General features: G+C 57.8%; 2 protein-coding genes and 1 long non-coding RNA gene across 10 annotated transcripts; 1 reads left to right on the forward strand and 2 right to left on the reverse strand.

Annotated features, from left to right (window-relative positions):
- Window positions 1-149: 149 nt before the first annotated feature.
- On the reverse strand, window positions 150-17,094 carry LOC146404589 (uncharacterized). 3 transcript variants are annotated; one of them, XR_014840963.1, is made up of 5 exons: window positions 15,626-17,094; window positions 14,208-14,412; window positions 11,307-11,491; window positions 9,331-9,570; window positions 150-1,430 (listed from the first exon to the last, which is right to left on the reverse strand). It is a non-coding gene; the product is annotated as an uncharacterized LOC146404589 (long non-coding RNA). The 3 variants fall into 3 exon arrangements; XR_014840961.1 differs by lacking the exon at window positions 15,626-17,094 and having other exon boundaries at window positions 14,208-14,848; XR_014840962.1 differs by lacking the exon at window positions 15,626-17,094 and having other exon boundaries at window positions 11,307-11,976; window positions 14,208-14,848.
- BICDL2 (BICD family like cargo adaptor 2) lies at window positions 9,858-17,716 on the forward strand. 4 transcript variants are annotated; one of them, XR_014840951.1, is made up of 10 exons: window positions 9,858-9,901; window positions 11,319-11,614; window positions 14,244-14,459; window positions 14,596-14,712; window positions 14,819-14,965; window positions 15,610-16,011; window positions 16,095-16,244; window positions 16,687-16,820; window positions 17,012-17,132; window positions 17,221-17,716. XR_014840951.1 is itself a non-coding variant. In XM_085017801.1 (10 exons), the coding sequence occupies exons 2-10, from the start codon at window positions 11,333-11,335 to the stop codon at window positions 17,380-17,382; spliced, it is 1,557 nt and encodes a 518-aa protein (XP_084873927.1). In that variant the 5' UTR covers window positions 9,858-9,901; window positions 11,319-11,332; the 3' UTR covers window positions 17,383-17,716. The 4 variants fall into 4 exon arrangements, 2 of the variants coding, with proteins under 2 accessions (XP_084873927.1, XP_013851195.1); XR_014840950.1 differs by having other exon boundaries at window positions 16,690-16,820; XM_085017801.1 differs by having other exon boundaries at window positions 15,784-16,011.
- A 26-nt stretch (window positions 17,717-17,742) lies between these two features.
- Window positions 17,743-20,934, reverse strand: THOC6 (THO complex subunit 6). 3 transcript variants are annotated; one of them, XM_085015752.1, is made up of 13 exons: window positions 20,600-20,934; window positions 19,720-19,835; window positions 19,563-19,627; window positions 19,369-19,450; window positions 19,252-19,289; window positions 19,120-19,168; window positions 18,913-18,984; window positions 18,711-18,813; window positions 18,578-18,627; window positions 18,427-18,489; window positions 18,216-18,326; window positions 17,996-18,130; window positions 17,743-17,915 (listed from the first exon to the last, which is right to left on the reverse strand). In XM_085015752.1, exons 4-13 carry the CDS (start codon window positions 19,447-19,449, stop codon window positions 17,835-17,837), a joined length of 783 nt encoding a protein of 260 aa, XP_084871878.1. In that variant the 5' UTR covers window position 19,450; window positions 19,563-19,627; window positions 19,720-19,835; window positions 20,600-20,934; the 3' UTR covers window positions 17,743-17,834.
- Between the last annotated feature and the right edge of the window lie 46 nt (window positions 20,935-20,980).

Below are 20,980 nucleotides of genomic sequence, written 5' to 3' on the forward strand. Positions count from 1 at the left end.
GCTAGGGGTCTAATCCAAGCTGTGTCTGCGACCTACACCACAGCTCATGGCAATGCCAGATCCTAAACCCACTGAGCAAGACCAGGGATCGAACCCGCCGCCTCATGGTTCCTAGTCGGATTCATTAACCACTGAGCCACGAGGGGAACTCCTGTTTTTCCTTTACTTTCACACCACGACCACACTCATCATTTTTTTCTTTTTTTTTTTTTTGGTTACACCCCTTCCCCCATGGGAAGTCCCATGGGCCAGGCAGGGATTGAACCCGCGGCCACAGCAGTAATCAGAACCACAGCAGTGACAGTGCTGGGGTCCTTGACCCTCTGTGCCACTAGGGAACTCCAACCACTGGACATTTCTGACACCAGACATGTGTTTTTGTCTTTCCCCGTAGCAGGCTGTCCTCTGAGACACCAGCCGTCAATCCTTCCATCATGGCTAGGAAAAGAGCATGCAGTTTAGCCCACCAGAATGATCCGTTTTACCCTCTTCCATCAGAGTGGTGGCCTTCCGCTCACCTCGGAACTGCTGTCTACAAATCGAGCAGCCCTTTCTTGGCCAGTTAAGAGCTGTTTCTAGGGCGCTCACTGCCCAAGTGGTGGAATCCAGCAGCTGCTCACACAGGGCTCAGAGAGAGACTCCTTACTCGTCGTGAGGATCTCCCAGGCAGCACCGTCCTCTAAAAACCATTCCCATTTGATTATGGAACTCCGCTGGGCTCGGCCATCCCAGTAGAGTCATTCTCTGACATCACCCTAGACACCATGGGTATTTCAGGTTTTAAGATCACTTTACGCCCTTCAGTCCTTGGGGGAGCTTCACCTGACTGCTGGTAACCAGCGGATGAACCTGGAAACGCTCTAGTTCAAAGTCCCAGCAGTCATCGCTAGGGGGCGCTCACGGGCTCTTGCCCTAAGCCTACGTCCACACTCCATGCAGGACTACGGCACACAGAATTTGCCCCCCAGCACCCCACATTTCTATCGCAGCCTGTGCAGGCTCCAGCAATCTTACTGGTTCCCGGTTAGCACCTCCCAGGAACACTGTCTGAACGGCGGTTTTGCAAGCCTGGCTTGCAGCACTGGTTAGAGAAACAGTCCCCAGTCAGAGTCAGTCCCCAGGATGGCAGGCGGGCAAGAGGCACGACCGCTTGACATAAAGCCTTTTAAACAAACACTCCAGCTTCCACACTCTCATGAAGTCTGGCACCTTTACATTCTGCTCTATCAATCCAGTGGCAGCCAAGTCAGGGCTTCCCCCATGGGTCCTGGTACCATGCCGCGTGGGCTCCTTTCCCAAGGAGTCCCAGGAACTTCCTGTCTTGACCCTGTTTCACTGACTCCTGTGCAAAAGGCCTTGGATCGGAGAAGATTCTGGGAAGATGGTGACGTAACAAGCATGAGGGATCTGTTTCCCCACCCGGATAACAACTGCAAAAAAAGAAAAAAAAAAGAAAAGAGTTCCTGTCGTGGCGCAGCAGAAACGAACCTGGCTAGGAACCATGAGGTTGCAGGTTCCATCCCTGGCCTCCCTCAGTGGGTTCAGGATCCGGCGTTGCTGTGAGCTGGGATGTAGACCGGCAGCTGTAGCTCCGATTAGATCCCCTAGCCTGGGAACCTCCATAGGCCGTGGGTGTGGCCCTAAAAAGACAAAAAAATAAATAAACAAAAACAATATTCAAAAACAACCAGCAAACCCGGGGGAAGGGGAGAACCTGATTTCCAGAGTTGCCTCATTATTAGATTCAAAGGTCCCGTGTTCAACAAAAGATCAGAAGCACACAAAGAAACAGGAAACATGGCCAGTTCAAAGCAAAAAAACACATCGACAGAAACTGCCCTGAAAAAGACTTGCAGGTGGACAAACACAGTATGATGGCGCTTGCGGGAGGTACTTAGCCAAACTCACAGCAAGTGAAGTGGGGACCGCTGGGAGCAGGGTGGAGAGAAGGGGTGGTTTGGGTTTAAAGGGAACAAAGTTTCCATTTTACAGCTCAGAAGAGTTAAGGGAATGGTGGTGGAGGTGGTTTCCGCCCAGCATTATGAATGTATGTAACACTACCCACCTGCACCCTGAAAGAGAAGTGAGATGGTAAATTTTATATATGTCTATTTTACCACAATAAGACAAAAAGTAATGTGGGAAGCAAAAAAGAAGCCCATCCAGGAAAAAAAAAAAGTAGATCACACTATGTGATTTACTTTTTTTTTTTTGCTATTGAGGGCTGCACCTGCGGCATAGGCAGGTTCCCAGGCTAAGGGTCCAAACGGAGCTGCAGCTGTGAGCCTACACCACAGCCACAACACAGGATCCAAGCCATATCTGTGACCTATACCACAGCTCACCTCAACACCAGATCCTTAATCCACTGAGCGAGGCCGGGGATCAAACCTTCGTCCTCATGGATGCTCATCCCATTCGTTAACTGCTGAGCCACAGCAGGAGCTCCTCCATTTATATTTAGCAAATGCAAAATTTGCAAGATACAGTGACAGACGTGGATTCATGGTTGCCTGAACCATGGGGGAGGCAGGAGGAACTGTCCCCAAGGCGAACCCTGGGCCCCCCCCAAGCATGAAGTCCCCTCCAGGTCACCTGCCTCTTGTTTATAGAAAAGCTGAAGTCTCCAAAGTCCCCCTGGGGTCACAAAAGATCGGGCTCAAGCAGTTAATGATTAGGACAGGAGAGCCACAGCCTTTCAGCGTCTGATGCACGTTCCCAAATTGTCTCACAGACACCATAACTGCCCCCCGGAGTTCCCTTGTGGTGCAGCGGGTTAAGGATTCAGCATTGTCGCTGCGGCAGCTCAGCTCACTGCTGTGGTGTGGGTTCGAACCCTGACCTGGGAACTTCCACATGCCACAGGCGGGGTAAAAAAAAAAAACAAAAAAAACCAAAAAAACCAAAAAAAACATCAAGGGAGTTCCTGTTTTGGTCCAGCGGAAACAAATCTGATGAGGATGCACGAAGGTGTGGGACTGATCCCTGACCTCGCTCAGTGGGTCAGGGATCTGGCATTGCCGTGACTGTGGTGTAAGTTGCAGATGCAGCTAGGATCCCGTGTTGCTGAGGCTGTGGTGTAGGCCAGCAGCTGTGGCTCCGATTCGACCCCTAGCCTGAGAACTTCCATATGCCATAGGTGCAGCCCTAAAAAGCCAAAAGGAAAAAAGAAGGAAAAAAATCATCAAGTCATGTACTTTGTTTTTTGGCCTCGTCCACGGCATGCGCAAGTTCCCAGACCAGGGATCGATCCAGGCCATGGCGGTTACCTGAGCCACAGCAAGAACTCCTTATTCATCCAATTTTTCAGTAACCAGCTCAAGATTTCCAGGAGCCAGGGCCATTCTAGCAAATCCCACCTCACTGACACCAACTTCATGTAAAGCTCACGTCTCCTGGCCTGCCTATGCGGGGATTTTAGGAGTTTTGTACCAGGAACTGAGGGCAGAGACTAATACTTTTTTTCCCCTATTATTTCACACCATGTCTCATCCGATTGGCAAAATTAGGAATGCTGACACTGCTAAGTATCGACCAGTTATGGACCAGATGAAACTCATGCTCTGCGGAATGGAGCGTTTCAGAGTTGCTCCATGATGGGTTCAACCCACACAAAATCTGTTTCAGGTTCGAAGAGTGAGGGGGCCACACATACCAAGAGGATATACTGAGATGAATGACACGCATAATAACGCTTCCTGCAGGGAGCCTGGCAGGTTCCCAAGCAGATCTGAAGTGGCTTGAGAGAGCATGGAGGGCCTTTCACTGTGGCCAGGGTGGGGAGGCTGGACTGAGAGCCGCTCCACCCTGGCCAGGCCTTTCCTGAATTAAATTTCCCGCCTAGGAGTGCCCGTCGTGGCTCAGGGGAAACAAATCTGACCAGCATCCATGAGGATGCAGGTTCGATCCCTGGCCTCGCTCAGTGGGTTAAGGATCTGGTGCTGCTGTGAGTTGTGGTGTAGGTTGCAGTCGTGGCTCGGATCCTGCGTTGCTGTGGCTATGGTGTAGGCAAGCAGGTACAGCTTCAATTTGACCCCTAGCCTGGGAACTTCCATATGCTTTGGGTGCAGCCTTCAAAAGACAAAAAAAAAAAAAAAAAAAATTCCCTCCTATGCCAGGAAGAGAGCAGCAGGGTTATCTAATCAGCTTGCCCAGGCCTGGGACACAAGAGGGAAGAGAGACCCCTGGGGCCTTCAGGCTGTCAGCAAACATTAAATATGGAGTGGGGGTGGGGGGGACTTCCCCTTCCTGCTCAGCAGAAATGAACCCAACTAGTATCCATGAGAATGCGGGTTTGATCCCTGGCCTCGCTCAGTGGGTTAAGGATCTGGTGTTGCCATGAGCTGCAGTGTAGGTCACAGATGAGGCTCAGATCCCGATTTGCTGTGGCTGTGGCGAAGGCTAGCAGCTGCAGCTCCGATTTGACTCCTAGTCTGGGAGCTTTCATATGCCTCAGGTACAGCCCTGAAAAGACAAAAAAAAGGAGAAAAAAAAAAAAAACTGAGTTAGGGAGTTCCCTGGTGGCTCAATGGGTTAAGGATTGGGTGTTGTCACTGCTGCGGCTGGATCGAGGCTGTGGCGTGGGTTTGATCGCTGGCCTGGGAACTTCCACTTGCCATGGGTGTGGCAAAAAAAAAAAATGGAGCTGAGATTTTTATTACAGAGTGTACATTGAAACCACCCCTTTGGAAACCAGTTTGGTGATATTTAGTAAATCCAAAGAGCCTAACCCCTGAGAGAGATAAAAGATAGCTGCAAATTCTTTTCTCCTCCTGTGGAGAAGTGGAATCTGCTTCTTTCCCCCTGAACCTATGCTGACCTCAGTGAGGCTTCTGGGAACTTCAAAGCTGAGTCTTTTTTTTTTTTTTTTTTTTTTGGTCGTTTTAGGGCTGCGCCCATGGCATATGGAGGTGTCCAGGCTAGGGGTCGAATTGGAGCTGCAGCTGTAGGCCTACACCACAGCCACAGCAGCAAAGGATCCTCAGCCCACTGAGTGGGGCCAGGGATCGAACCTGTGTCCTCATGGATACTAATCAGGTTTGTTTCCACTGAGCCACGACAGGAACTCTAAGGCTGAGTCTTTTTTTTTTTTTTTTTTTTGTCTTTTTGCCATTTCTGGGGCTGCTTGCGTGGCATATGGAGGTTCCCAGGCTAGGGGTTGAATCAGAGCTGTAGCCACCGGCCTACGCCAGAGCCACAGAAACGCGGGATCCGAGCCACATCTACGACCTAGACCACAGCTCACGGCAACACGGGCTCCTTAACCTACTGAGCAAGGCCAGAGATTGAACCCTCAACCTCATGGTTCCTAGTCGGATTCGTTAACCACTGAGCCACGCCGGGAACTCCTAAGGCTGAGTCTTAAGGCAGCTTCTGCCCAGGCTTCTTGGAACCTGCCACGTGAGAAGTCCGGGAGAGCCTGTGAGGAAATGCAGGCAGCCACATGCAGAGGCTGCATAGGCAGGAAATGTTATCTGGCCCCGCCGATGCAGCCCTCCAGCCCCGGGCACTGTGTACCTGCGGCTGCATGAGATCCCGGCCGAATCCAGCCAAGCCCCCGGACTCTAATTGTTGTTTTAAGCCCTACGTGGAGGGATAGGTACTACCCAGCTAGAGATTGCTGGAACATCTGCCCCGACACACACACACACACACCCTGATTCCACTTCTATGATAGCATAGAATTTCCACCCAAGTGTCCATGGAGATGTGTGTACAAGATGCGCATTAGAAAAGTGTTTATCACATTGAAGAAGTGCCAAGAGACTAAGCGTTCACTGACAGGCGAGGGGAGAAAGGACCTGGCCATAAACACCGGCTGAAATACCTTACAGCTGTCAGGAGCAAAGAAATCTAAATACATCATCCTGGGTGAGTCTCGGAAACATTTCGGAAAACAGCTGCATGGATTCTTCCCCCCAAAGTCAATGTCCCGAAAGACATAAAGACAAAAAGAAAACCAATCTATACATATCTATAGCCGAATCACTGGATGTTTTGGTTTTTGTTTTTTACGGTACCTGCAGCACGTGTGGAAGTTCCCAGGCCAGGGATTGAACCTACACCGAAGTTGCCACCTGCACCCCAGCTGCGGCAACCTCCGACACTTAACCCACTGTGCCACAAGGGAACTTTCACGCATCATTTTGTTGTACAGAAATTAAAACAGCCTTGTAAATGAACTATAGGGCAATAAAGCTTTTTAAAACATGCAGAAAAACAAAACGAAAGCAAGGGAGGGTTTTGCATCCGAGGCATGTGGAAGTTTCTGGGCCAGAGATGGAACCCACACCACTGCAGCAGCAACAATGCCAGATCCTTAACCGCTAGGCCACCAGGGAACTCCAAGCGGAGGGTTTTTGATTAAACGACACTAGAGAGGATGTTCGGTTGGTCACATGTGATAATGGTACATGACTATGTGAGGAAGTGACTGTGTCCTCAGGAGATGCAAACGGAAGCCGTCAAGGGTTTAGCAAAATCTGTGCACGTGTGGTCCTGAGAGAGAGAAAGCAATCGTGGCCAAACATCCGGCATCGTGAGCCTCAGTTCATGGAAGGTATTCGTGTCGTTTTTCTGGCAACTTGCCTTCAGATTTGAAAATTCTCTGCCCTGCTGGCTGATTTCACTGCTAAGTACAGCCTGGTTGACTCTCTGACTCTGGGCAGCGTTATGCTGAGTCAGGGCAGCCAGGCACCAAAGATTTTACCTAATTCCATTTAGAGAACATTCTGGAAGAGGCAAATACAAATACTGACAGAAAGCAGATCAGTGGTTGCCAAGTCATAAGATATGGGGAAGGAGCCTGAGGCACGTTCTGGGTGATGGACCCGGGAGCCAGGAGAGCAGCGTGGCACAGATGCCACTGTCAGAGGTTCTGGAAGCACCCAGCCCTGCACACAGCTGTTTTCGGACGTCTGGCCCCAGGACTCTGAAGCAATACATGTGTGAGGCAGCCTTGGGAAATGACTACCTACCTCGATAAAGCCAGTTCTTTTTTAAGTCGGAGAAAACCCTGAAAATATCAGGTTAAATGACAAGAGCAAGTTACCAAACAATGTATTCAGTGTAAAATATTTTATACAAGGCTTGAAGTGCCCCCAACAATACTTCTTATTGTTCAGAGACTTTGATTCTGTGGTTAAAGCCTGCAGGCGGCTAGGTCTGGCGCTGTGCCTCCCTGCCGCCTCTATGGAGGCGTGGGGTGTTCTGCTGCTCTGAGGCCCAGCAGACTCTGCTCAGGGCCTTGTGGGGTCTGCCCAGCTCCCCCAGGAACAGGAGGGCCCAGCAGGGGGTCGGGAAGGCAGGGGAGAGCACTCAGGGCTGAGCGCAGCAGGCTTGGAGGCGCCAGGAAGCTGGCTGGCTTGAGGGCTGGCTGCCGGGAGAGGTCCCGGCCTCCCTTCTCTTATCTGGACCTAGCCCAGCACCCCTAGGGCTTCCCTGGGGCCACTGTGTCCCTCCTGCCATCTCTCCCTGGGATCAGCTGGGAGGCTGGGAGAGGGAGGCCTCGGGACAGGGCAGGGGCTGGGAAGCCAGTACTCCAGTCCAGCAGGGAGGCTGGAGGCCAGAACTCCTGGGGCCAGAAGAGGCTGGGGAGCCGATTCAAAGTCCAAAGAAGGAGTTTCTGTTGTGGCGCAGTGGAAACAAATCTGACTAGGAATCATGAGGTTGCGGGTTCAATCCCTGGCCTCGCTCAGTGGGTTAAGGATCTGAATTGCTGTGAACTGTGGTGTAGGTCACAGATCCAGCTCGGAGCTCGCATGGCTGTGGCTATGGTGTAGACTGGCAGCTATAGCTCTGATTTGACCCATAGCCTGGGAACCTCCACATTCCACAGATGTGGCCCTTATACAAAAAAAAAAATTCAAAGAATGACTAGGGCCAGGGGCCAGACCAGCCGGGATGAGGGGTCGGCCATGCAGACGCAGACAATTCACGTTGTGTCGCAATGACAAAGCCAGTAACCAGTGTATGAAGCATAATGACCCCATCGGGTTGCCCTGAGGATGAAAGACCCTGTAACAACACGTGGGGCAAGTGACTTCTCAGGCCCTGCCGAGATCACCAGCTCGGTCTAGGTGACGGACCCACCCACACTTAACCCTCACAGCCCCACAAGCTCGGAGGCACCAGCCATGTCTCCATCTCGTGGGCGGGACACTGAGGGCCACAGCTCTGCCAGCTGAATGGCACAGGCACCACAGCCGACACGCGGCCGAACTGTCATTTGGACTCAAGCCATGTGATGCCAGAAGCCAGGAACCAAGCTCCACTGTTGTATTACGTTATTGGCTCCTTGCTGGTTTATAGGTCTACACCTCCTCCGACCCACTGGGTGGGCTGTGAACCTCCTGAGAGGAGGGCTTTGACCACCCTGTCTCCACGTGAGCCCAGCCCCTGCCTGGCATTTGCAGGCAGCGGGGTCTCCCCATCGCCCCAGGCTGCTCCCACACCGCTGTGGGAGAACACAGTGGCCCTGCCAGGCAATGCAGCCCCAGACCCGTTTGCAACAGAACTGGCGCCCCTGCTCTGTGCTGGCAGGAAACCTTGCCTGGGCCTAGGGCCCAGGAGTCCCAGTACCCCTCCAAGAAGTCCCTGCATTAATTTCCTCACAAATTGGCTGTCCCAGCTCCCATCTTCATCCCATCTTTCCAGGACTCGGCCAGACAGGTCAGTTCTCCAAGACTCAGAAGCCCGGACCCCCGGCCAGAAGGGCAGGGGACCCAGCGGGTCCTGGCTGGCAAAAGCTGCTTCTGCACATCTCTGCCCATCTCCGCATTCAAGGACGTCATGTGGGTCACTTGAAATCAGCCTCGGAGGGAGTATTTACACCCCAGAAATTGGCAGGAGCAAGAAATCAGGGCTTTCTTCTTCCCCAGAGAAGCTGCCATAAAATAGATATGAGCACACCGCCGCGCCCAGCCCTATGCCTGTCCCTACTCACCAGGCCAGGAGCCCCTTTCCTGGGCACGCAGAGAACCCTGGAAGGCTGAGGAGACATCTGACAAGCCACCAGGCCATGGCTGGGGCGTTGCCTGCATGCCCAGGCTGCCCGGGGCTGGAGCCCGGAACCCAGGCCTGGGTCTCCCCACTCTCCACACCTCGGCCCCAGCCCCTGCCTCTGCACGCAGTCTGGGACCCGAGAGCCTTGGGTTGGGGGGCCCATAGGCTATGGTGTGGCTCCGACTAAGTCGCTTTAGCTGTCCTCACCGGCAGCACAGGAAGCGCAGCAAAGGAGCACACACGCTAAAGCCACCTGCCGCTCACCTGCAAGTTCGGTCTCTGTGGCTCCACGCAAGTGAGGGCCAACTGGGTCCTCAGTGTCCTCACCTGTAAAACGAGGATGACAGTAGCTCCTGCTTCGTTAGGATGTCATGAAAATAAACAAGTTGGGCTTCAAAGGAGCGAGCGCCCTTAGGGAGTTCCTTTCCCAGCGCAGTGGAAACGACTCCGACTAGGAACCATGAGGTTGCCGGTTCGATCCCTGGCCTTGCTCAGCGGGTTAAGGATCCGGTGTGGCTGGGAGCTGTGGTGTAGGCCAGCAGCTGTAGCTCCAATGCAACCCCTGGCCTGAGAAAGCAAAAAAAAAAAGCTACGGTCTTAGATTTGCTGTTATTGAGGGGAAAGGAGTCGACACCCATGCTCAGTGTGGGGTCTGCGCACAGTAGGTGCTCAGTTAATGGGCCCTGTCACTTTCCAGGGGCAGCCAGTGGGTCAGCGGCTCTCACCTGGGTGGAGGCTGCCTTCTTCAGGCCCCACCTGGCCATTCCGGTCACCAGGGGGCGCCCCAGCCCTGCCCGTGGCACCGCCCCCTCACCTGTGCGGGCCGGGCACCGGGCGCCGCCCCCGGAAGAGGGGACCGGGGACTGCAGGGACTTCGGAGGGAGCCCGGCGTCGTCCGGTGAGAGCCTAGGGGGCGCCGAGGACGGGGGCCCTTGGAGCTTCGGGCAGAGCGGCCGGGCCGCGTGGGCGCGGGCAAGGGCGGCCGGCCCGGCTCCGGGGACCGCGGGCCGCGGGCCGCGGGCAGGAAGGAGGGCGGCGGCTGGGCTTCCGACGTCTTGGGTTGGGGGTCGAGGGGCAGGAGGTCCTGCCGCCCGGGTTGAGGGGCTGATAGACGGCGGCTCGGGGCGGCGAGGGGGCGTCTGAGGCCCAGGGCCGGGTTGGGCCCACGGGGACCACGCATGGAGAGCCTAGCCCGGCCCGGGGACAGCGAGGCTGGGCCTGCCCCTGACACCTGCGTCCTGCGGGCAGGCTGGGCGTCGCACCTGGCGAGGGGCGGGGAGAGGGGACAGGTGGGGGGGGGGGCTCAGGAGTGCCGGAGGAGGGGAAGATGGGGAACAAGCCAGGCAAGACCCCCGTGTCGTCGTCGTCGTCGTCCCGGCCCCGCCCCCCACGGCCGATTGGAGAACCCCTGAACTGCCCGGCCCAGGCCGCCCTCGGGGAGCATCGCCAGGCTCCCATCCCCAGGGCCGGCCGAGCAGGAAGTAAACAGAAACCTGGAGCAGCGGGCGGCAGTGCTGACACAACCTGTTCCCTCCCCGCGCTGGGCCTGGGCATCTGGGGGCCAAAAGTCTGGGCGCCTGAGTTCTGAGGGATGGGGAGGCCAGATAACAGGAGAACCATGGCCGGGAGCCTGGGGGCTGGGACAGAGCATCCCAGTCCTGAGCAGCTGGGAGCCTGGGCCTGGGCTCTGGGAAGTGCAAGGGGCTGGATTTCTGGGGGCTCGGGGCTCAGGGCTCAGGACACCTCAGTCCACAAGGCCCTAGATTCTTGGGAGAAGGGCCTGGACTCACCCTGGAGTCCAGAGTCCCAGGAACCTGGCTTCTGGGAAGAGCTTCCCAGCTGGTGAGGGGCTGGGAGCCAGAATGGCTGGGTTCTGGGAAGAGGGGGGCGGGGACTGTCAGTGGGATGGCACTGGGACGAGGTTTGCTGGAGGGCAGAAAATGTCTTGCCAGAGACAGGAGGCTGGGCAGGGCTGTTCTTTCCTGCTTCTCCCTGCCTCAGTTTACCCTGGGGACATTAACGGAGTTGGGTGACCAAGACACAGATCATTAACCCTTCATGGCTCAGGGAGCCCTGGTTGCAGGGTCGAGAGGGCGAGCGGGCAGGTGAAAAATATCTGCTCGTGTTACAGCTGCCAGAGGTTGCTCCTGCAGCTTGGATCTGAGCCCTGGCCAGGGAACTCGGGGTAGCCAAAAAAGAAAAGGAAAAAAAAAAAAAGAATTTCAGGAGGGCCACGTCTTGGCCAGCGGGTGGAGGGTGAACCCCTGTGGGCTGCAGAGACCTCTTCCCACAGACCTACCTACCTGTCCCCACAGATGCTGCAGGCACCATGAGCTCCCCAGAAGGGCCGAGCTTCCCGTCGGGGCTGCTCTCAGGGGGCGCCTCCCCCAGCGGTGATGAGGGCTTCTTCCCCTTCGTGCTGGAGCGGCGGGACTCATTCCTAGGAGGTGGCCCAGGGCCTGAGGAGCCTGAGGACCTGGCCCTGCAGCTGCAGGAGAAGGAGAAAGACCTGCTGTTGGCCGCAGAACTTGGGAAGATGCTTCTGGAGCAGAACGAGGAGCTGCAGCGGCAGATGGAGATGCTGAGCGCCCAGCACTCTGAGCGTGAGGAAGTGAGCTGGCAGCAGAGGGTGGGCTGGACACATGGAGGAGAGGTGGCAGGGACCAGGCTGTGGGGAGGTGGGAGCCAGGTGTGCAGGGAGAGGCACGCCAGGCACAGGGGATGGATGCCTCTGGGACCAGTGCCCCTGGCAGTGGTTAAGAACAGGGGCTCTGATGGAGTTCCTGCTGTGGTTCAGAGTGTTGAGAATCCTACATAGTGTCCGTGAGGGTGTGGGTTCGATCCCTGGCCTCACTCAGTGGGTTGGGGATCTGGCAGTGTAGGTTGCAGATGCGGCTTGGATCCTGCGTGGCTGTGGTGTGGGCTAGGGCCCCTGGCCCAGGAAATTCCTTATGCTGCAGGGGCAGGTGCAGCCTTAAAGAAAAAAGAGGGAAAAAAAAAAAGAACGTGGGCTCTGAGGACAAGTCGAGACCTGGGTGCAGATCCCTTCCTGGCCGTGCGGCCCTCTGCAGGATTGCACAACCCCAGGCAGCAGCTCCCGGGTGCTCCCTCCCTGCCCGGCTCCGAGCTAAGCACTTTCCCTGGATCGTCCAGGTCAGTTCTCACCAGCTCTGTGAGACAGGGACAGTTTTCCCAGATTCTGGTCAGCCACATTCCCTGAGGGTCACATCTGGTCCCCTGGACCCCACTGACTCCTGTATCCACATCCTCACCCCCCACACCCTCTCCACCTGGCCCCCTAAGGGGCATCTCAACATAAGTGGCCCTGGATTCCATGCCCCCATCACGTGCTACCCTGGGTTCACACTGCGGGACCAGACCCTGCGCAGCTGGTAGACCGCTCTCCTCCCACGTCGGCAAGCCCTGGGCCTTCTTTCTTTCTTTCTCTCTTCTTTTGCTTTTTAGGGCCACACCTCTGGCATATGAAGTTTCCAGATTCGGGGTTGAATTGGAGCTGCTGCCCCTGGCCTAGGCCACAGCCACAGCCACAGCCACACCAGATCCAAGCCACCTCTACCACCTGCACTACAGCTCGAGGCTACGCCGGATCCTTAACCCACTGAGTGAGGCCAGGGATCAAACCAACGTCCTCATGGATCCTAGCTGCGTTCATTTCTGCTCAGCCACGATAGGAACTCCAAGCCCTGTTGCTTCTTCTTTGAAACTAGATTCCGAGTCTGCCCACTTCTCCTGTCCCATCATCTCTGCCCCTGCTCGCTGGTCCTGTTTCCACCCTTGCCCGCTGGAGTGCCTTTTCCACGGGGCAGCCAGAGAGATCTTCAAAAATTACAAATCGCACCACTTCAGTCCTTGCTCAGAATCTCCCAGCAGCTCCCCGTCATACTTACAGTGAAACTAAAAAGTCCCAGCCATACCTCCCCTTCTCTGACGGGGCCTTTTTTCAGTTCCTCAGGTGACCTGTGCTTGTAGCCTTGGGTCATGTGCATTTAAGGTCCTTCCCTGTAACCCTGGTTCTTCCTGCCCCACGGGAGTCAATTTAGACACCTCTTCCCCCTGAAAGAGCCCCCACTTATCCCTGCTCCTCTTCATGGATTGCTTCCGGGGGTTTCTTTTTGTGTGTGGCCACACCCATGGCGTATGGAGGGTTCCAGGCTAGGGGTTGAATCCCAAGCTACAGCTGCCCATCTACACCACAGCCACAGCAATGCCAGATCCAAGCCACATCTGCAATCTACACCACAGCTCACGGCAGCACTGGATCCTTAACTCACTGAGCAAGGCCAGGGATTGAACCTGCGTCCTCATGGATCCTAGGCAGATTTGCTTCTGCTGAGCCACAATGGGAACTCTGGATGGGTGGGTCTTGCCTGACCTGGGTATCAGCCAGGACAATCGGACCCCAAACCCATGGGTTTAATCCTAAGCTTTGTGGCCCCCTCAGTACCTGGTTAAGGGCTTGGCGGCCTGGGTTAGATTCCCTGCTCTAGGACCCAGCTGTGTGTCCCCGGGCAAGGCATTTACCCTCTCTGAGGCCCCGTGTCCTCATCTATACAATGAGGACGTTAGGGAGTCTAACTCTAGGGAGTTAACACAATAGCACAGGTGAAGTGCCTGCCAGGCCCCGTGGCAGCTGGGGGAGCATCATCTTCCTGCTGGGAGAGTCTGGGGAGCCTCTGGCCCCCTGGCTTGCCTGCCTTCCCAAGCTGGGCATCTGGGTGTGCCAGGAGCGTCCCCCTGCTGGTTAGACAGGTTTTGGGGAGGGAAGGCAGAGGCGTGGGGCCAGGGTGGAGCTGACCAGGGTTAATTAGAGGGAGCTGGCTGGGAGCAGCTCTGGGAGAGGGGCTGAGCAGAGGCTGGGCAGAAGCTAAACGTCCGGAGTCCCTGGATCACAGGTGAGGGAGGCCATGGGCCGGGGCTTCAACTCTGCCAGACTCAGGCGCCACAAACGGCGCCTGCGACCTCGGGTCCAGAAGCCCAGGCAGCAGCCAGAGGTGAGTGGGCCTCAGGAAGACGCCCCCTGCCACCACCCCAACTCCGGCCCATGGTCAGCCCCTCCTGGAAGCTTCTACTTCTCCCCCTCCTGTCCTACTGCCTGGACCATGTGTTGCCTCCCTGCCCACCTCCTCCCCGGTGCCCTCCCCATTGCTGGCTCCACCATCAGTCTCAGACCCCTGCACGCTCACCTCTGCCTCTCTGCCTCTGACCCTCTGTTCTGCCAGCGGCTGCAGCAGGAGAACCATGAGCTCCGCCGGGGCCTGGCTGCACAGGGAGCTGAGTGGGAGGCCAGGGCCGTGGAGCTGGAGGGGGACGTGGAGGCCCTCCGGGCCCAGCTGGGAGAGCAGCGATCAGAGCAGCAGGACAGCGGCCGTGAGCGGGTGCGGGCTCTCACTGAACTCAGCGAACAGAACCTCCGGCTCAGCCAGCAGCTGGCCCAGGTGGGACAGCCCTGACCCCAGGGCCCTGGGCAAGGAGGGGGCAGGTGCCTGGGTCCCGGTGGAGGTGGGTGCACTGGGCCTGGCGTTGAGGCTCAGGCCAGTTGAGGGCTCCACCGCCCCACCCCCCCATCCCCAGGCCTCCCAGACCGAGCAGGAGCTTCAGAGGGAACTGGATGGCCTTCGGGGGCAGTGCCAGGCTCAGGCCCTGGCTGGGGCAGAGCTGAGGACGCGGCTGGAGAGTCTGCAGGGGGAGGTGAGTGCCAGCTGGGGCTGGGGGTCTATTGAACCAGCAAGGCTGCAATGGGGGCTATGAGGAGCTGGCCTAGCATTTCCACTCCAGCTCGGAGGCCTCTCCCCAGAATCAGATGCTGCAGGGCCGCCGACAGGACCTGGAGAGCCAGATTCGAGGCCTGCGTGAGGAGGTGGAGAAGGGCCAGGGCAGACTACAGGCAACCCACGAGGAGCTGCTGCTGTTACGGCGCGAGAGGCGGGAGCACAGTCTGGAGGTGGGTTGGGATGGGGAGGCTCTCCCCGGGGCCTTGGCCACTGCCTCACGGCTTCCTGGGAGAAGAGACCAGAGCTGGGTCGCTGGGAGCCCACAAGCATGTGGGCATCAGCCTAAGGCCAAGTGAGAGCCATGGGAGGATACTGAGTGGGGCTGGTTCACTCTCGGAACCCATCAGAGTCTGGCAGCTGGAGAGGCTGGGATGGGGCTGAGGCCAGAGCTCAGGTCAGGGATGATGGGGACCTGGGCCAGGTCTGGGCTTGAAAACGGGGAAAGGGGAATGATAGTGGGCAGCACGGCTTGATGCTTGAGATGTCAGAAGTTTGCACTTGGGGGTCAAATTACCTGAGTTCTTAGCCCCACGTCCCTTTTTACTGCGGGACACCAGCCTCAGTGTCCCTGTCTGTGAGATGGGAGGGTAATAGTACATGGCTGTGGTGAGGGGCTGAGACACTCAGCACATCACCAGCTTAGAAAGGTCAATAAACGCTGGATGAAAGAGGTGGACCCGGGCAGGTTGGGGGGAAGGGGGAAGGGGGAAGGGGAAGGGGCGGGGCTTTTCGAGGTGACCTGATGGGGTGGGACTGGAGGGAGGACGATGGGCAACTTTAAAGCCGGGGTTCCCACTGGCGCCCTGCTTTATAGGTAAGGAAATTGGTACCTGCCGAGGGGAACTGCGCGACCCAAGGCTGCCGGGCCATCCGGGAGCGGGAGGCGACTTCAGAGTTCCCGGACGCGGGGTGCTGACTCTCCGCGGCGTGCTAGCGCCCCCTGTGGGCCGGCCGCGGGAGAAGCCGGCTGACCGCCCCTGTTTCGCAGCTGGAACGCGCGCGCTCCGAGGCCGGGGAGGCACTGAGCGCGCTGCGGAGGCTGCAGCGGCGCGTCTCAGAACTGGAGGAGGAGTCGCGCCTCCAGGATGCAGACATCTCGGGAGCCTCGCTGCAGCTGGAGCTTGCCCACAGCCTTGACAGCGACCACGACCAAGACCAGAACACGGACAGATGCAGAGATACTCTAGCGAGCTCTCTGTCCACCAGCTCACAACAGGTACCGTGCAGGAGAGCTGCAGACCCCTCCCCTCCTCCTTTTCGCGGGAGGTCACTTTACTGAGTGATTCCTTTGGTGAACAGACCACCCTGTCCCTGGAGACCCAAGAAGCATCCAGCCACCAGCCTTCGCCCCAGAAAGAGAATTTAGAGCCTCCCAGGAAGCAAGCATCCCTGAGCCGAGGGGAGATGCTGGAAGAGAAGGAGGCGGAAGTAGTCCGGTTGCAGGATGAGGTGGGGGGGGACCATAATACTGCATGCAGAGCCCCTATCGATTTCTCTTTTCCATCTATACCTCCGAGTCTTCGCTATTAATCCCCCTCTACCTAGACAGCCCTTCATCCCAACAAACTCGCAATCGTCTCTCAAGAGGCAGCCTGTATGTTACCTCCTCCAGGGAGACTTCCTGGACTACTTTCCCCCCTTAGCCCCACCTCCCAATGCTTCCATATATCCTTCCTACAGCCTCATACCTTCCCTACCCCACCCCACCCCAGTCTAGGGGATCAGAAGGTTCATCCCCAGCACAGGACCTTAGCTGTCAGAGTAGTTTGTGGAGCAGGGAGAGATGGGGGGAGGATCAAGCTGGAGCCTGGGCTGCCTGGAGGAGCAAGGACTACCTGCCCTGTTCACCCAGGGGCCTCCCTGCCTTTCTGCATCCTCTCTCCCCTGCCAGCAGATTGAGCTGCAGCGGACAGAGCTACAGTCCCTGCGGGATGAGCTGCAAAGGCAGAAGGAACTGTGGGCGCAAGAGGACCCCCAGGAGGCCTTAAGCGGCGCTCTCTCGGACCGGGAGGAGGCTGTGAACAAGTAAGTACCGGCCACCATTCACGTGGCCCCGAGGGAACCACAGGCCCCCAGGACACTCTGGGCCTGATTCCCACCTGCGGGAAATGGGCTAGAATTACCCCCACTCCGACCCAGGGGCCTTCTGGTCTCCCTCGTCTATAAGCGGTCGCACTCTCACCCAGGTCACCGGCTCTCTGCCCCTCTTGCCACAGGGCCCTGGAACTGTCCCTGGAACTCAGCCGCGTTTCTCTGGAGCGGGACTCCCTCTCCCGGGAGCTGCTTCGCACCATCCGCCAGAAGGTGGCGCTGACGCAAGAGCTGGAGGCCTGGCAGGTGAGGGGCGGGGCCGGCACGCGCGGAGGGCGGAAGGGGCGGGGCCAGCGCTCACCCGCCCCCTCCGCTCCGGCTGCCCCGCCCGCAGGACGACATGCAGGTGGTTATCGGACATCAGCTGCGCTCGCAACGCCAGAAAGAGCTGACGGCGGCCGGGTCCGTCCCGCGCCCCTCGCGGCCGCGCTTCTCACTGCGCCTGGGCCCTGGGCCCGCCGGCAGCTTTCTCAGCAACCTCTTCAGAAGGACCTGAGCACCGCGCTGCTGCGGGGGCCGCCTTTGCCCTCCCTGGCTCACTTTCCTCGTCTGGCCAAAGGAGCAACGAGCCCAGATGGTCTGCCAGTGGGGGCTGGTGGCCTCCCTGCCCAGTCTCGCTGGGCAGGGGCTCAATGGGAGCAGGGGTCAGCTTTGGGAGCCAGGGACCTCATGGTGGGTGGCAGGGGCAGGTGTGGCAGAGCTATTTTTGGAATCTGTATAGGTCTGTCCTTTCTAGGCACTAGGCCCCCGACCCTGGCACGCTCCAGGGCAGGGGTGGGGGTGGGTATTTATGTATCAAGATCAGAGTAATATATAAATCATTACACCAACCTGGCCTCCATTCTTGGGAGGAAAGTGCATGAAAAAAAAAGCCTAAAACTTTATTTGTATAAAAAAAAGAAGAAACACTCCAGACTCCGGAGATGGATGTGGAGGCGCTGCTGCAGCTCAGAAGGACAGGGAGAAAGCTCGGTAGCCCAGATTGGTGAAAACGTCCACCCTGCAGCTGTTGCCTGCAGCTGTCAGAACCTAGAGGCAAGAGGGGAGTGGCTGACCTGCCCTCCACACCCTGGCCTCCCATGATTCCCACCGGCCTTCCCAGGACCCACCTTGCACTCAGGGGCTGCTGGTTGCTGGTTGAGGCTGAGGCTCAGCAGCCCAGGGGAGGAGCCAGGCACCTGAGCCTTGAGCTCCCCACTCAGCTGCCACTGGTTGACGCAGCGACCCTGGCCAGCTGACAGAATCTGTGGGAGACAGGGATGGGGCTCGGGGTTCAGAGCTGGAGGGGAGCAGGCAGGGCTTTAGCAGAAGGGAGATAGAAGGCCTCACCAGGTCCTGGTAGAAGGTAACGTGCTTCTGCGGTGCCCGCATGGGGAAGATGGTGGTGGGTGTGGAAGATCGAAGGTGCCAGAGGGTGAGTGCCGGGCCACCTCCACAGACCTGGGCAGAAAGGTGGGGGCCCCCAGCCTCTGTGAGCCACAGAGCCTCAGCTGGACAGAGCCCAGCGCTGCCACCCCATCCTGCACTTGGCCCGGCTCACCATCCAGTCTGAGTCAGTTGCCAAACATCCGATCCAGCGCCCATTGTGGGGCCTCGAGCACTCCTGGGAGGGAGGAGAGGCGAGGCGGAGGTGGAGACGTGGGATGCCCAGAAAGGAGGAAGGGAGGACGGGGCGTGGGGTGTGCCCTCACCTCATGCTTGTAGACTTCGATCGTCTGGACCTCCCTGGCCGTGCGGAGGTCTGTGTGGGAAGAGCCGTGAGAGGCAGGCACCCCACTTGCCCCAGCCTCCCTCACCACCACCTCTCCCTCCAGACACTCTTACCCCAGAGCCGTACGGCCCCATCCTCGCCACCAGAGAGCACCTCGGGGCTCCTCTCCCTCAGCGCCAGGCAGTGGATGTAGTCTGTGTGGCCGCGGAGGGCCCGCTGCAGGGAGAGGGCAGTGTCAGGACAAGATCCAGGAAGAGGCCACCCCCCTCCCCGCCTGCTGCCTCCCCCCCCAGCCACTCCAGCTCCACAGCTCACGGTGAAGGCCCCCGTCTCAAGGTCCATCGTGTGCAGCTGACAGTCTCCACCCGCCAGGATGAGGGAATTCTCCTGCAGAAGAAGGCGCGGGCAGGGCATGGGCGAGTGGGGTCAGAGGTCAGTGTCACGTCAGGGCAGGGGAGGGTAAGGATCAAATCTGGCCCAAGAACAGGGCAGGGGAGGGCCCTGATTATAAAGGGCTCGAACCTTGGGGACGAGAAGTAAAGCATTGATCTCAGGTACTTCTAGGCTGGTCCTGGGGGAGGAAAAACCACGTCAGCTCTGATGAGGCCATACCTTCACCTCCATGTGCCCTCTGCCCACATGGCCCTGGCTCACCTGTATGGGGGCTGACGACGCCACAGCTCCTTACAGCCCTTCGGGGAAGGAAACATTGGGTGACAAAGACTCTCTCTGGGTCTGGGCAGCTCACCCTTCCCCCAGCTCCACACTCACCTTCTTAAGGATCTCCGCCCAAAGCCAGGCCTTCACCTCCCCATCCCCGGCACTGAGCAGATGTCGATCAGTGGACACCATGCTGTAGACAGGCCCATCATGGGCTAAATGCAAGGGCAGAACCTGAGTGACCCCATCCTGCTCCTCTCATCCACCCTGGGGTTCCCCAAGACAGACTCGATGGCGGCACCCACCTTGGAAAGTCACAATGGGCTTCTTACTTTCCTCTTTGGCCTCGGAGCTCAGAGCAGCAGACAAGCTGAAGGGAGAGGGAAGAGGGGCCTGAGAGTCAGAAGCAGGAGGCGTCAGCCCCAGGAGCTAACGGGTGGTGGGGAGCGGGGGCAAGTGTACCTAAAGATGGCTATCTGCCCATAATTGTTGCCAGCCGCCAGGAACTTCCCACAAGGTGAGACACTCTGGGAGAAGATGGTCATGTGCAGCCGCTGCAGGGCCTGAAATACTTCCATCTGTGGAGAGAGACTGGATGAAGGCTGTCTGGGGCTTCCAAGACCTCGGATCCACAGACTCCTGCCCGCTTTCCCTGCTGCCAGCCCAGCCTCGCACCCCCGAGACCTCTCAGTCCTCCTGTGAAACAGCCCACCAGGGGGCACCTGCCCATACAGTCCCAGGAACGGCTCTGAGAAGGAGGCGAGAAAGGAGAGCGGTGCGGCTTGATGCTTAGTGGAACTTTTAGCAAGCATCCAGACTCTCCTGCAGGTTTCCTCAACTACGGAATGGAGCTCCTGGGAGATTTTTGTCCCGAATGGATAAGCTACTGTAAACAAAGAACTTCGCACAAGGAGAAACCGCTTTAAAAAGTGGCCTTACTCCCAAACAGAAAAATGTACTTTTTTTTTTTTTTTGACCGTCCTGCGGCAGCATATGGAGTTCCCGGGCCAGAGATCAGATCCCAGACGGAGTCGAGACTTAAGCCACAGATGCGGCAACGCCGGGTCCTTAACCCACTGTGCAGGGGATCCCAGCAATCCCAAGACGCCGCCGATCCTGCTGCGCCACAGCGGGAACTCCCGCCCTTTTAATCCCTACCTTTTGACTTTCATGTAAGGCCCCTGAGGTATTTCTGGGTTATTCTCCCGCCCACGGGTCAGAATCCGAGTCCCACCAAGAGCCCACGCGAAACAGAGATCAGGGCACGACTGCTTGCCAGCCGCTTCGAAGCCGGGCGTGGACTACAAACCCCAGAAGGCACCGCGCACCACGCACGCCTCACCTGACCCAGAGGCACCGCCGGCGGCACCGCTCGGTCCATCTCGAGAACTAAAAGTCCCAGAGAGCTCCGCGCTCCACGTAGCCTCACGAGTCCGGAAGTGCCTCCGGAGCAGCTCCCCTTCGCGGCGCCCTACCTCCCCAACACCGCTGGCCAGCCCGGCGTGAAGACGGCCTCTGCGTAACCCGAGTCCCAGCAGCGCAGGTGACCGCCAAGAAGATCCCAAGACTAAGTGGTACCCACCGCAACCCCGCTACGGCGGGCCCCCGCCCCCACCCCGCAGAGCAGACCCGCCTTCCAGCCGCGTGCCGTCAGCCTTCCGCGCCTGCGCAGACTCTGGCCGCTGCGTACGCCTAAAGCCACGCCCTACGCGTTGGGCCACGC

The sequence above is a fragment of the Sus scrofa genome, chromosome 3 (genome assembly GCF_054392235.1).
Source record: "Sus scrofa isolate SSC_HxYL_T2T_F1_AM1 chromosome 3, Sscrofa_HxYL_maternal_Yorkshire_Landrace_v2.0, whole genome shotgun sequence".
Classification (NCBI taxonomy): domain Eukaryota; kingdom Metazoa; phylum Chordata; class Mammalia; order Artiodactyla; family Suidae; genus Sus; species Sus scrofa.

Excerpts from the sequence above, each read along its gene's own strand:
- BICDL2 (XM_085017801.1), top strand. The coding sequence starts at position 11,333 with ATGAGCTCCCCAGAAGGGCCGAGCTTCCCGTCGGGGCTGCTCTCAGGG. Across the intron at positions 11,615-14,243 it reads AGCACTCTGAGCGTGAGGAA|CGGCTGCAGCAGGAGAACCA; the intron begins GTGAGCTGGCAG and ends CTGTTCTGCCAG. Across the intron at positions 16,245-16,686 it reads TAGTCCGGTTGCAGGATGAG|CAGATTGAGCTGCAGCGGAC; the intron begins GTGGGGGGGGAC and ends CTCCCCTGCCAG.
- THOC6 (XM_005662202.4), bottom strand. The coding sequence starts at position 19,835 with ATGGAAGTATTTCAGGCCCTGCAGCGGCTGCACATGACCATCTTCTCC. Across the intron at positions 18,327-18,426 it reads CAACTGACTCAGACTGGATG|GTCTGTGGAGGTGGCCCGGC; the intron begins GTGAGCCGGGCC and ends CTTTCTGCCCAG. Across the intron at positions 17,916-17,995 it reads CAGCAGCCCCTGAGTGCAAG|GTTCTGACAGCTGCAGGCAA; the intron begins GTGGGTCCTGGG and ends TCTTGCCTCTAG.